Source organism: Mustelus asterias, chromosome 19 (genome assembly GCF_964213995.1).
Source record: "Mustelus asterias chromosome 19, sMusAst1.hap1.1, whole genome shotgun sequence".
Lineage (NCBI taxonomy): Eukaryota > Metazoa > Chordata > Chondrichthyes > Carcharhiniformes > Triakidae > Mustelus > Mustelus asterias.
Window position 1 is genome coordinate 55314337 of NC_135819.1, and position 15480 is coordinate 55329816.

Sequence of the window (15480 nt, forward strand, 5' to 3'; positions counted from 1 at the left end):
GCCTTGTGTCATTGGTCCTAGGTCTTCAGTGATTTAATATATAGTGACACCTGGTACCATTTGGTAGCCTTGAGTACAAGTGTTTTGTGTTGCCCCTTACCCACATGAATAATAGTTAAGTTTATCCATCTTAAATAACATCTATCAGATATGGGCCCATTTCTCTCTAGGTCCCACCTGTCATCTATTTTCCTGTCATCTAAGGTCCTTGCCCCATTTAAATCTTGTGGACAGTTGCTCCGATGCCTTCATCTAGGTCATTGAAGAAGAATGAAGAATAGCAGCCTTCACACCAACCTTTGCAAGAGTCAAACTATCCAGCCCCACAAAGAAGCAGTGCCATCAATAATAACCTTCTCTATGAGAATTCAATCCAATCCAATCTCTACCTGCTAATTCCACAGGAATTGACCTTATTTAAGACTTTTATAATGGGGCACTTGGTGCATCTTGATTTTCGAAAAGTCTTTGGCGAATTCTACCTGGTAGCTTAATGCTAGTAATATCCTCAAAAAATTCAGAGATTGATGGGAGATTCTTCAATTCCAGGATGTCGACATTTCCTAACATTTTTGTCTCAGTGATAGAAATAGAAATAGAAACCCTACAGTGCAGAAGGAGGCCATTCGGCCCATCGAGTCTGCACCGACCACAATTCCACCCAGGCCCTACCCACACATATTTACCCGCTAATCCACGCATCACAGGACTCTAAGGGGCAATTTTTAACCTGGCCAATCAACCTAACCCGCACATCTTTGGACTGTGGGAGGAAACCGGAGCACCCGGAGGAAACCCACGCAGACACGAGGAGAAAGTGCAAACTCCACACAGACAGTGACCCGAGCCGGGAATCGAACCCAGGACCCTGGAGCTGTGAAGCAGCAGTGCTAACCACTGTGCTACCGTGCCGCCCCCATTGGAGAAAGAATCTCCAATGATTCTTTCCACCAACTGCTCTCGAACTGAATTCAAGCTTATAACGTATGTAACCTCAAGTTGGACTTACAATAGGCACCAAATGGGCTTCTCTACAGCCAGAGCCCGGTGAGTTAAATATATGAACAAAGAGCTTGAAGAAAACTGTCCTTAGTTCTATGAATCACCTTATGAGACAGTCATCAGGACCAGCAGCCAATTTTGATGGCTGGAAAATCCCACCCTGAGATTTTTTTTGTTCTTGCTGACTTTGGCCTAAATTTTCCAGTCCTGCTCATCACGGGAATCATAGTGGGTAAGACAGAAAATTTAACACACCAAAGGTCCATTGACTTTGGGTGGGAATATCCTGTCCAGTGGCAGGCAGAACAGGAAAATCCGCCCTTTGTCTCATGCTCAGTGGTGCTCCATTAGTCCAGATAAAGTGTCCTAATTTAGTATCTATTATAATTTGTGCCCAAAGTGTCTCCTCATAATGGTCCCTTAACCTGCAGCTCTATAACAAGTGCCAAAGAGCAATGACCAATTTTGGATAAATCCACCTGAATCCAAAAAACTTAAACTCTATCTTTTGAAACCAAGAAAGCTATCTTTCTGCAACACTGAGGCAATTTTTAACAAATACAGCCACAGCTTCCTTTTTATCTATGTTTAGAATCCCTCTAACCTTTTAGTCGAATTTTTGATCAATTCTTTCTAACTATGTCTATAACTAAGAAACATTTATGATGCGATATTTAAGTTATTGAAGAAACAAATGTTGATTTTTCTCAAAGGCCTTGAGTGTTGGTTTTAATCTTTATGTATCAGCCTTTCAATTAATTTTCATATGTAGCTTAGTTGATGGCTGTTCATCTATTGGGTCTATTTTCTATTTCTGGATCCACTGACAATTCCTGGACTCTGCATACTTTTTGCTTTGTGTTTCTTTTTACCATGTAGATTCTATTGACATTGAGATAGAAATGTGAAAGATGTCTTGACAATTCGAACACAATTCATCATTTTCCGATACATATCATTTAAATGGTTTCCTTCTACAAAACTTTCTTTCCTGCTGTCCATTTTAGTATTAATTTTTTCCATTATAAAATCCAATGTTATATAATTCAATCTCCAAATCGGGTGAACAGTACAAAGGAGTCCGACCTCAGCATCTGATTCTCTGCCCTGGAACTGTTTACAATGTAAGAATGATAGTGTTTTAATTATGTCCATCCCTAAGGCTGCCAAATATACCATATAGAAATACAAATTGTCATGAGGCTATGCCCCTTTAATTTTGAAAATATTATTTTTAAAATCTCAACTGATTGGAGATTTTGCAATTTGAAAGGAGACAGAACAATCTACTTAAAAATGCAAAATCTTCCAAGGTGAAGATGAAAAAACAAGGCACCCTCAGAAGTCCAAAGGGGGAGACATTTCCTATAATTCAGCTACCCATCAAAACTCATCACTGTCTCAGGAAGTGAAACTGAAATGCAAAGTGCTGGATATTGAAATGCTGGTTGCCACAGACAGACCCATCCAAAACCCTTGGAATTACACAATGGATGAAGTATTTCCAGCAGCCACTGCAGAGAAATTGCAAAAAGGTTTTCAGCAGAAGAAAGTGGCTGAAAAATGGGCACTCTCTCTCTTTTGGAACAAGTGTATTATTAGGTTCAGAAGTCAATGTTACTAGAAATCTATCAGTGAATTGAGATCTTGTAATAATTGCAACATCTTCCACATCTGACTACATCCATAAAACAGGCTAGTACAAATCAGCTGCAATATTTAAACATCTACGCCTCAAGGACATTTAACAATATTTTTTAAAAAACTTTTATTTTGGACTCTTATCATCCCTTATTTGTGATACCTATGTGTGACATTGCACTTTTATTTTTTGTTCTCGGTTTAGTGGTTAATAAATTGACTTTTTATTTAACCTTTTTTGATTAGTTCCTGAATATTCACAGTTTAAATACTTAGGTATGTTTGGAGTCGGAAAAGGCATGTCCTCGCAAAGAAACCTCCATTGTGATCAACCAAGGAGCTTGAACATAGGAGACAGTTCACTCCTTCTCATCTGGTCATAACGTAAATAAAGCATAATTCAGAAAATCACTGAGAATGAAATAAAAGGAAACAGCAATTGAAATTTTAAAAAAAAATTCTTGGCAATTATCTCCTTTTTTGTTCTATGACAGGTTACTTTGAGTGTGGATTCTGGTGATCTAAAAGAAATGTTTATCTTACAGAGATGTGTTGTGGTTTTGGATTATTAAAGGCTATGGATTTATTTTTACACTTCTAATCTTCTCACCTTGACAGATGTGGGCTTTATATAAAGGTAAAGTCATCATACTCCCAGTTGACCATAGGCTGCTCTCCCCCTTTTTTTTGATGGGGGGGGAAGGGAGGAAGAGCTAACTAGTGGTGATTGAACCTGAGGATCACCACACTTCAGGTGAGGGGCAAGGTTGAGAAGGCGGGCCTTCATGAATAACCTCAGCCCGTATGGAAATTGAACCTGTGCTATTGGCATCACTCTGCATCAAAAACCAGCTATCCAACCAACTGAGCTATACTCTGCTTGCTAACTAACACAATTGGCGGGATTTTCCATCCACTCTCGCCCCAAGGCCAGAAAATCCTGCTCAAGGTCAACGGATCTTTGCATTGTCCATGTTTTGCCCGCTATGATTCCCGTGGCAGACGGGACAGGAAAATTCCGCCCAATGGGTTGGATTTTCCAACCCTGCCCACCGTTGGGATCTTCTGGTCCTGCCGAAGGTGACCCCTCTACGGCAGGTTCCCCGGTGGGTGAGCTATGCAAAACGCCACAGACAGCAGCGGGACAGGAATATCTTGCCAGCGAGCCGCCATCCCACCCAATGACTTTGAGTATGAACACGCCTAAAGGAAAAAGTCCCACCATGCTATATGTAACAAAATAAATCTATTTGTTCATAAAGAATGTTATTTTTTTAAACAGAGGAATCAACCTCTTTCTGCCAGTTGTTTTATGAGCAATGATATTATACAGTAAAGTGTTCTGAGCAACCATCTCTTTTAAGTTTAGAATCCAAATATAATAGGAATTTCCTGTTTTGCACAGGAGGAGTGCCTTGATAATGGAAGCATTTCAGGTCCTGACTGCTGAGATAACAAAGCTACGAACCTAACAAAAATCAAACATCACACAGTTCTGTAATTTTACAAATAAAGGTATTCAGTGGGATTAGAGTTGATGGCCCTGATGGGATTAGAATTGATAATCTAGACTGAAGAGCTGGTCCGTAAGCACAGGCCCGATTGTCATCTTCTCTGATGTAAATTACATCACGCCACAAATCTTCACAAAAATTAAAATGCCAACGGCAATCTGCTTTACTACTACTGACAAAAACAGAGAAGCAGCAAAGGCTTGTAGGAAACCTTGTTTATGCTTAAAATTAATATGTACAGAGATGAAGACAAATTTAGTTTTATTCAGATTTTGCTTCTGCCTCACGATTTCTTCATCATCCTAAATGTACTTTCTGTAAGCAGGGAGAATGGTCACAGATTGAGTGAATGGTACAGTTACTAATTGATACTTTAAAATAATTTGTGCTCTCTTTAGGACATGTTTTGTATGAGTCATTGGCCAACTTTAGCAATCATAACATCAGGTATTGATATAGACATAAAAAGCCATTGATGTATTTGGCATGATTGCCAGACAGTGTGAGTTTATTAATTGTTAACAGAAGACAGTCATGCAAAACAAAATGGGTCAACCAAATTAAAATAAAAAAACTGTTCTTTTTGGTTTATGTTGTCCATATCCAAAATATCGGTTCTGTTATCCGATGAGCTGTAGGGGTGGTGAAACTATATCCAAAACGTAGCCCTGTGGTACGTCATATACCAGCAGGCAGCTGAAATGCCTTTCATCTCTTACTCGGGCTGCTCCTAGGGTTCCATCTCCATGTTATCCATTGTACATTGTGGCAACTCAAAGCTGTTTACTTCCTCAAATGTAAGTTCTGTGAACATAAAAATGAATTTTATCTACTATTATTCACCATAATAAACTATAATAATACTGCAGCATGCTCCATGGCAGAACGTCCCAGTGCTTTGCATAATGAGTGACTTTTTTTGACGTACAGTGACTCCCGTTATGCAGGAATATTTTAAAAATGCACTTGGTGTTTTAACTCAAGGTTAGTACAAAGGAAGAGTACAAATAATTACTGGTTGTTAAACTGTTGCTTACATTTGTGCATTATGGCATGTTCCTAAAAGCATAGTAAAATGGTACTTTGGTGAATGTCCCAGAATCTTTACTATAATAATGGGGTCCTCCTATTAGAGATAGTGATATTACTGAAGACTTTATAGCGATTAAGATTTACAAAGAAATTTGAATCTGGCAGGATCCACTTTCAAACCCTAATGTTCCTGCAGTTTCCACACATTGCCATTTATTCCAGAGGCTGTTCTCAGTACAAATTGGATGACTAACTGACGCATCCGCTTTATGGGCTTTTCCTTTTCTCGCAGCATCTTACATTCAGGTGCAATTATTTTTTTTTAAGTACCTTAGTTGGCCAGATGTGAATTGTCTGGCTGGAGAATTTTGTATTCAAAATACTTTTTGTTGGTCGACCATAACACACACCCTGCCATTGTTTTCTGAATCCAATTGGTACAGCTAGTGCAGTGGATCAAGTGTTAGGATGGTGTATCTGTTTCCCATACCACCTTCCACAACTATTTCCTTCCTTCTTCTTTATATCTTTTTATGGATGCCAAACACTGGGAAGGTGATCGTGCAGTGGTAGTTTCACTGGACTTGTAATCCAGATACCCAGGATGGGATTTTCTGGCTGCGCTCGCCCCAAGACCTGAAAATCCTGCCCAAGGTCAACGGATCTTTGCATGGTCTGCCCGCCACCTGTTATGATTCCCGTGCCAGGCAGGTGGGAAAATTCCACCCCAAGTATCACTGGGACCTGGGTTCGAATCCCACCATGGCAGATGGTGGAATTTGAATTACATCTGGAATTAAAAGTCGAGATGACCATGAAACCCACCTGGTTCACTAATGTCCTGCCATCCTTACCTGGTCTAGCATACACGTGACTCCAGACCCACAGCAATGTGGTTGACTCTTCAAAAGAAAATGTCCTCTGTAATGGCCCAGCAAGCCTCTCAGTTGAAGGGCGATTTGGGATGGGCAACAAATGCTGGCCTACTCAGTGACACCCACATCCCACGAATGATGAGTGGAAGTGGTAATAAGCGGCGTAATGTACTGGAAAGCGTTGTAAATTCTTTTTCATGCTGATCATTTTCACCCAAGGTGACCTCCCAAACAGCCACAGGAGGAGTGGCAGCATTTCAATCACATCACTTGATTATCCTTGGAGATTGTGGCCTCTAAGAACAACATGATAAGACCCAGGCAATGCAGTGAGTTGTAATACCCTTGTACCGGAACAGAACATGGGATGGTTGAGGCCGCAGAAAATTAGAGATTATTTTGAACATTGAAAACCATGTTTTTTTTCTCTGAATATTTTTGCTTTAAAGTGCCAATATAAATGCTACTGAGGAATGATGACCACTGCCAACCCACTTAGAAACATAGAAGCTGGGGGAGGCCTTTCAGCCCTTCAAGCCTGCTCCGCCATTCATTTCGATCATGGCTGTTCATCAAATTCAATATCCTGATTCTCCTTCCCCCCCCTGCCACCATAGCCCTTGATCCCTTTAATAGAAACTAGGAGAAACTTCACTGCCCCAGCTCAGGCAAGATAATTGTTTAGTAACTTTTCTGCCCTCTTTTTAATCAAGGACATTATGGAAGATGCTTTAACATTGCCAAGTACCTACTGTGGGCAATGGCAGTATGTGTTAAATGGTAATTCAATCACAGACTATTATGAAGGAGTGTCTATATCTGTACATGTGTCAGATCTACTGGCCTGTATGGCTCAACATTACACTATCTGGTGCATGTTCCCACTTAAAATGGTGGAGATGTTTGCTTGTTCTTTCAATTTTTAACATTGTTAACACCTGGAATAGTTCAACCAAACTAGTATAAAAAATTTGAAATTTATCGAGATATACCAACCTTTCCATTCGTCTATAGTCCGTTCCTTGTTCTCTATTGACTCATCGTATGGCTCTGCTTCTGGTTCATCATCAGGGTCATGATACTGAGCAAAGTAAGGGTGAGTCAGAGCATCTGTTGCAGTTATCCGCTTATCAGTGTCAAGTATGAGCATCTTCTGAAGCAGATCTACAGCTATGAGTGGAAGGGACCAAGATAAACTATATAAAAGATTTACATACAAACACCTGGAATATGTTTAGCCCTCATAATGGTCACATTGCAATCTATGCAAGAGCTTCAAATAAATGAATCTTGCATCGACTATCTTGAAGAAGCATTTTGGGGGTGGGGATGAAATAGAGCAACTAAAAGCTGGGCGGAGTTTTACCTTTTTTGGGTCAGGCCCCTGAAGTCAGAGTCAAATGGGGTCATCACACCTCAGTCACCAGACTGATTTTCCCTGAATTGACCAATTAGCAGACAGGGGGGTGATCTCACCATCCCATGAAGGATGTTGGGCCGGCCCTCTTAAGCTGGAGGGTCACTAAGAAGCCTTCCACTATGGAAGGAGCCTGCAGTTCGAGAGAGCAATGAGGGTGGGTGGGGGTTCCTCCATTTTGTGGCATCCTTGGTGCACGTTTTAAAATTCCTAAATTTTAAAAGTGGCCTCACCAGCCCAAGCAACCAGTGTGGAAGAGGGAATCCCATCCGCAGGGTGGCTTGCGGGTGCAGCTGTGGCCAGGCAGGCTGAGGGGGCCTCAGGTCCTGCCTAGAGTGCTGGCCTCCCATCCAAAGCTGCTTCCTGGCAGATGGCCTGACTGTGCTTTTATGTCTTGGGGGAATCGCAGGACAAGCAGACCATTTCAATTGGTCTCTGATGACAGGCCTTAAGGAGCAGACGGTCTTTCGGCTGCTGAATCTGCCCCTGGAAAAATGACCCATGTGCAGGACGATGCCAACAAACTGGAACTCTGACCGTTGCCACAACGTTTCATGCTCACCCGTCTCCATATTCACCAGACATTGAGGTGAAAATCCTGCCCCTGGTCTTTGCCATTCAATCATATCAAGCTGAGATTCCCCACAACAAGAAAACAAATAATTTCTCCATCTTATCCCTTCAGTGTTAACCAGTTCAGAAAGCTAACTCTTCATAACTTGCTCAATCATTAATGTATAGTTAAGCACCAGGTCCACAGATCTAGAGGTTAAATAAGTCAATCTTCTCCTTGTTTTTGAAATGGAAAATACAAGCAAAATGACTATCATCACCGCGCCCCCCCCCCCCTCCCCTCCCAAATGGCAAAGAAAACCACCCAGCTTTTTTATGACAGAGCTTGGTACAATCTGGAAAGAAAGCTGGCCTCTTTCTTTGGAGAGAAACACACCGTTTTTCTCACTAGAACCAACGACTCTGTTGTATCTTGGCAAGATCTTGCCCAGAGAGTTTATATTTTGTTTTAAATTTACTTTCCTCCTGGCTTCCATAGAACATCTGCCAGCCAGGCTCTACAAGTCTCCTACCGCCCAATGTTGCCCTCCAGCACAAACCAGCCCTGGACAAATTATCTCCCCACTGGTCTCGCTGCACAAATGCAACACCTTTTGTTGTTCACCCTGCTACAGAAACATCACCAGCACCCTTAGCTCTGGTAGCAGTGCCACCCTTAGCTCTGGTAGCAGTGCCACCCTTAGCTCTGGTAGCAGTGCCACCCTTAGCTCTGGTAGCAGTGCCACTGCTTCAGGCAGTTTGGAGGTGGGGTTTCCCCATGCCAGCAGAGGGAGTAATGCCACCACAGTGAAGTAAATAATGGTTGTTAAAGAGGGGCAGACAATGGCCAATGTCTGTGTTGCCACTGGTAGTAGGCATCCTGGAATGTAAATGAAACAGACTGCACAGTGCCATAGACAAAGGGCCCGATTTTACCATTGCCTCCCCCCCGTTTTTGGGCACGAAAACGTGATAAAGTTGGGTGAGAGGCCATTATCGCGATCTGCATCCGCACAGATGGCCACTTTACCGAAACCCGGGAATGGCGGCGATTCGATTCGCGCCCAAAACGGGCATGCATTTAAATTGAATTAATGAATTGCCCGCCCAACTTTATCAGCATTTCCCCCTTTACCACCGCGTTTGCCAATCCGGAACCGCGCCGTAATGGACCTGCTAAATAAAAGTCTAAAACGGACACTCCAGCTTCTGAAGAGCGCGTTCAGTGTTTCCAACGGTTCTCTGACTCAGATCAGTGGTGGTGGGGGGGAGGAGGAAGGCGGGTCAGATCATTCTCTGGTTGAGGGGGGGGTGGGGGGTGGAGGAGGGGAGTGAGGCCAGATCGTTGTCTGGTTCGGGGGGCGGAGGAGGAGGAGGCGGGTCAGATGTATCTCTGGGGGGTGGGAGGGCCGACCGTTGTCTGGTGGTAGGGGGGAGGGCTGAGTGTTGTCTGGTGGGGAGGGAGGAGGAGGCGGGTCAGATGTTCCTCTGGAGGGGAGGGGGAGTGAGGCCAGACCATTCTCTGGCGGGGCGGGGGCAGGACGGAGGCGGGTAAGATGTATCTCGGGGGGGGGGGGGAGGCCTGATCACTCACTGGTCGGGGGGGCAGATGGATCTCTGGTGGGGGGGACAGATGGATCTCTGGTGGGGGGGGCAGGGGGGTCCGCTGCCATTCTGCGGGCAATCGGTGGGGAGGGGAGGGGACAGGGGTGGCGATCGGTCTGGGTAGTGGGGAGAGTGGACAAGGGGGACAGTGATGTGTGTGGGTAGTGGGGGGGGGTGGGTAAGGGGGACAGTGATGTGTGTGGGTAGTGGGGGGGGTGGATAAGGGGACAGTGATGTGTGTGGGTAGTGGGGGGGTGGATAAGGGGGACAGTGATGTGTGTGGGTAGTGGGGGGGTGGATAAGGGGACAGTGATGTGTGTGGGTAGTGGGGGGAGTGGTTAAGGGGGGCAGCGATTTGTGTGGGTAGTGAGGGGGTGAATAAGGGGGACAGTGATGTGTGTGGATAGTGGGGGGTGTGGTTAAGGGGGGCAGCAATTTGTGTGGGTAGTGGGGGGGTGGATAAGGGGGGCAGTGATGTGTGTGGGTATTGGGGGAGTGGATAAGGGGGACAGTGATGTGTGTGGGTAGTGGGGGGAGTGGTTAAGGGGGGGCAGTGATTTGTGTGGGTAGTGGGGGGGGTGGATAAGGTGGGCAGTGATGTGTGTGGGTACTGGGGGAGTGGATAAGGGGGACGATGATGTGTGTGGGTAGTGGGGGGGGGGTGGATAAGGGGGACAGTGATGTGTGTGGGTAGTGGGGGGGTGGATAAGGGGGATGGTAATGTGTGTGGGTAGTGGTGGGGTGGATAAGGGGGACAGTGATGTGTGTGGGTAGTGGGGGGGTGGATAAGGGGGACAGCGATGTGTGTGGGTAGTGGGGGGGTGGATAAGGGGGACAGTGATGTGTGTGGGTAGTGGGGGGGTGGATAAGGGGGACAGTGATGTGTGTGGGTAGTGGGGGGGTGGATAAAGGGGACAGTGATGTGTGTGGGTAGTGGGGGGGTGGATAAGGGGGACAGTGATGTGTGTGGGTAGTGGGGGGGTGGATAAGGGGGACAGTGATGTGTGTGGGTAGTGGGGGGGTGGATAAGGGGGACAGTGATGTTTGTGGGTAGTGGGGGGGTGGATAAGGGGGACAGTGATGTGTGTGGGTAGTGGGGGGGTGGATAAGGGGGACAGTGATGTGTGTGGGTAGTGGGGGGGTGGATAAGGGGGACAGTGATGTGTGTGGGTAGTTGGGGGGTGGTGGATAAGGAGGACAGTGATGTGTGTGGGTAGTGGGGGGGGGGGGGGGGGGGGGTGGGTGGATAAGGGGGACAGCGATGTGTGTGTGTGCACCATCGCTCCCCCTTGTCGCCCCTGGGCCGCTTTCTCTGCTTTCTGCGGCCCGGGAGCGATCTGACACAGGCGCGTTTTTTCAAATTTTTTTCAAACTGCGCATGCGCAGTTCAGAGCTCCGATCGTTTCGGCCGTGCTAAGCCCCACCCAGAGCACGAATGGGACTGGAGATGGCTGAGAGCGTATGGGGGCGTCTGAAAGCCGGTTTCTAAGTCGGATCTGCATTACGCCCAGATTCGGCACTTAGAATGAAATTGGTAAAATCAGGCCCAAAGAAAAACATTCCTACTTGGAATAGATTCTGCATAATATAAAATTTGCTCGTAATCCCAATTTGCCCAACAGTAAATTAAAGATGGTCATATGAATCTGAAAGCCATGTATGGCCATTCAACCACAGCTTTGTCAAAAGATTAGCATTTTTCTATATTTGTAGTGTATATAAATATTTACTCCTGGGTTGTTAAACTCAAAATAAAAATAGACCATATCCTAAACATATATTGAATTTCTTTGTACATGTTTAACTGTATATTCTGTTAAGTATTTTTGGAATTGAGTATTAAACGCGTTTCAATTGATAATGACAGCCTTCTTTTGATCCAGTTCATGAAGGTTAATTTTCAACAGTGAAAAGTGGGTGAAGTGCCAAGGCCAAAAGTGCGGGATAATCTACAATGACAGAGTACAAATTTATTCACACATTGATGGCGTTTTGTACTTGTTACAGGAAAGAGACTTTCAGCCCACAAACCACAACAGTTATCCCCAACCAGAACATTTGCAATGAGTTTAAATGCAAAGGCCTTACCTAGAGGATTGTCGCTGTTGAATAGCTCTTTCAAGTCTCTCTGAGGCAAGTACGGTAAAGATTCAATGTATTTTCTAGCCTGCAAAAGGTTAATTGTTTGACAGATTAAAATTTCCTGAAGTTAGTCTGCTATCCAATTTAAAATAATACTACTGAGAAATATCACAAACTTCCTCTCCTCTAAAAGACTGGTTTGAACATGACATTTCATTTGCAGTGCTGGGAATAGAAATATATCACCTTGACTGATTGGAGAATCTGCACGGTTAAAAATACAAAACAAATCTTCAAATTCTAAGAAATAATTTGAAAACAGTATTGGGAGGAGATTTTAACCCAACCCTACTGGTTGTAGCAGGTCAGCCGAGTGGTTAACATTCCCTCCAACATCCCAGTGTGCACCACTGTCCACAGCTGCTTCAATCATCAGTTCTTTTGGTTGCTCGATGTGCCCACTAAAGCAGGCAGATGCCTCATGAATAAACATCCATTAGTGTTCCATAATGTCCCTGACCTCTTTCTAACGTGAGAAATCAGATGTCCTGCCCAACATCAAACTGAGTAAAATCTTATGCATTGGTTTCAAAGGCTGACTGGAAGTGATAGTAGGTTGCTGGTACTTGGATCATGTGGATCTGTGCACTATAGTAGATTCCATACAATCGCTACAGTGCAGAAGAGGCTATTCGGCCCTTCGGGTCTCCACCGACCTCATTGACAGTATCGTACTCAGGCCCTCTCCCCTGCCCTATCTCTGTAGCCCCACGCATTTCCCATGGCTAATCTCTTTAACCTACACATCTTGGGACACTAAGGGGCAATTTAGCATGGCCAATCCACCTAGCCTGCACATTTTTGGACTGTGGGAGGAAACCGGAGCACCCGGAGGAAACCCACGTAGACACAGGGAGTGTTTATATTTTTATTCCCAAGAGATTTCTGAGCTTGGAGATTGTTCATTTTTGGTCTTTTCCTTGCTTACCCTGAATAAGCACTCACAGCTTATCATGTATGTCTTGTTTTTCAATGCATTTTCTAGCCTGCAAAAGGTTAATTGTTTGACAGATTAAAATTTCCTGAAGTTAGTCTGCTATCCAATTTAAAATAATACTACTGAGAAATATCACAAACTTCCTCTCCTATAAAAGACTGGTTTGCACATGACATTTCATTTCAACTTCCTTGTTTTGGAGGGAAGAGGAGAGTTGGAGGAACAATAGCCACCATCAGGAGGCACTTGGTTTTGACTCATCTCCCTGTTTGCAGCTCAAAAAGACATTACTGTCAGTAAAGTGTATGTAACCACCCTTGAAGATGCATAACTGCTTTAAGTAGGGCGAGGCTCAAAATCAGGAGCATTCATTGGTGGAGCATGGCCCAGAAAACACTGGGAACTATTACTTCAAAGGCCAAGTCCATCATTACTGATGGAAAGTCATGGTACAGTCAGCAGAGAGAGCCTGCAGCAGCAGGAAGAAGCGAACATTGGATTCCTTTGTTTCAAACACTGCTTTGTACAATATTTTGGCAAAACCGTATATGGTGTTGTGGAGATGTGTGGCCACACAATTTTCCCGGAACCACAGAAGCAGTGCAAGTGGTATTCTGTGGTCCTTCAACTGAAATTACACTGGATGATTTGCAAGATAGTGATTGATTTTAAAGTATTGCCATGTTTTGGTGACCTCTTCATGGTCTGGGAGGCAAGGCTGACTGTAAATGAACAATAAATCTATACTTGTTTATTGCATATTTCATAGAAACCCTACAGTACAGAGGGAGACCATTCGGCCCATTGAGTCTGTACCGACCACAATCCCACCCAGGCCCTAATCCAATAAACCCTCACATTTACCCTACTAATCCCCCTGACACTAGGGTCAATTTAGCATGGCCAATGCACCTAATTAGCACATCTTTGGACTGTGGGAATAAACCGGAGCACCCGGAAGAAACCCATGCAGACACGGGATGAATATGCAAACTCCACACAGACAGTGACCCGAGGCCAGAATTGAACCCAGGTCCCTGGGGCTGTGAGGCAGCACTGCTAACCACTGTGCCGCCCGTGCATATACTGTTTGTGGGCAGTGATGGGGGTGGGGGGTCTTCTATATAAACAGTCTGTAGTATATTGGGGATTTAGGTTCAAAGGTTTGCAAACAATATTCAAGCATGAAGGGTACACACTTCCAGATATTTTCAAGAGGCAAATTCACAGTGGTTAACAATTGAAGTTTTTCTTTCTCTTTCATGGGATGTGGGCGTCACTGGCAACACCAGCATTTGTTGCTCATCCCTAATTGCCTTGAAAAGAGTGGCTGGCTTAGTCATTTTGGACGGAAGTTAACAGCCAACTACATTGCTCTGGCTCTGGAGTCACATGTAGGCCAGACCAGGTATGAACAGCAGATTTTCTTCCCTAAAGGACATTAGTGAACCAGATAGGATTTTATAACAATTGATGATAGTTTCCTGCAACTAGCTTTCAATTCCAGATTTATTTATTGAATATAAATTCAACTAGTCATGTCCATGGGATTTATAGAGTCATAGAGGTTTACAGCATGGAAACAGGCCTTTCGGCCCAACTTGTCCATGCCGCCCTTTTTTTAAATAAAACCCCTAAGCTAATCCCAATTGCCCGCATTTGGCCCATATCCCTCTATACCCATCGTACCCATGTAACTATCTAAATGCTTTTTAAAAGACAAAATTGTACCCGCCTCTACTACTACCTCTGGCAGCTTGTTCCAGACACTCACCACCCTCTGTGTGAAAAAATTGCCCCTCTGGACACTTTTGTATATCTCCCATCTCACCTTAAACCTATGCCCTCTAGTTTTAGACTCCCCTATCTTTGGGAAAAAATATTGACTATCTAGCTGATCTGTGCCCCTCATTATTTTATAGACCTCTATAAGATCACCCCTTAGCCTCCTACGCTCCAGAGAAAAAAGTCCCAGTCTATCCAGCCTCTCCTTATAACTCAATCTATCAAGTCCCGGTAACATCCTAGTAAACCCTTTTTGAACCCTTATACCCCAGAGAATTAGCCTGGGCCTTCGGATTACTAGTCCACTGACATTCCAGCTATGCCACCATCTCCATTTTACAAGATTGATTCAGCTGGGAAACACTGAAGTGCCCTTGTAGCTATCAGGGACCGACCCAATGATGCACCCTCAGACGACAACCTGGGATGGGGTTTCTGTTTCCCAATGAAGTGGGATTCTGGAATTTTAGGTCCACGGCTTCTAAAAAATTAATTTGTTATTCGAAGATCTTGAAATTTAGATTAAAATTTGAGCTTGAGAAATCTTATATTGTCAAGGTGCCAACATTTGTTTTTCAGTAACCACTATGGCGGGGTGATGGCCCAGTGGTATTATCACGAGACTATTAATCCAGAAACTCAGTAATGTTCTGGGGACCCAGGTTCGAATCCCGCCATGACCGATGGTGGAATTTGAATTCAATTAAAAAATATCTGGAATTAAGAATCTACTGATGACATGAAACGATTGTCGGAAAAACCCATCCGGTTCACTAATGTTCTTTAAGGAAGGAAATCTGCTGTCCTTACCTGGTCTGGCCTACATGAGACTCCAGAGCCACAGCAATGCGGTTGACTCTCAACTGCCCTCCAAGGGCAACTAGGGAAAGGCAATAAATGCTGGCCAGCCAGCGATGCCCATGTCCCACAAATAACTAAAAAAAAAATCAACTTCAGAATTCATTACGTGAACTTGTT

The 15480-nt window shown here is 44.3% G+C and overlaps 1 protein-coding gene across 1 annotated transcript in view; it reads right to left on the minus strand.

The window, feature by feature from the left end:
• Positions 1–4359: 4359 nt before the first annotated feature.
• LOC144507963 (mitogen-activated protein kinase 11-like) overlaps positions 4360–15480 on the minus strand; it is a 61733-nt gene continuing 50612 nt past the window's right edge. The window contains exons 10-12 of the mRNA XM_078235573.1: positions 11727–11805; positions 7061–7234; positions 4360–4961 (exon numbers count right to left, since the gene is read on the minus strand). Coding sequence (XP_078091699.1) covers positions 4888–4961; positions 7061–7234; positions 11727–11805 — 327 coding nt within the window. The 3' untranslated portion in view covers positions 4360–4887. The remainder of the gene's footprint in view (positions 4962–7060; positions 7235–11726; positions 11806–15480) is intronic.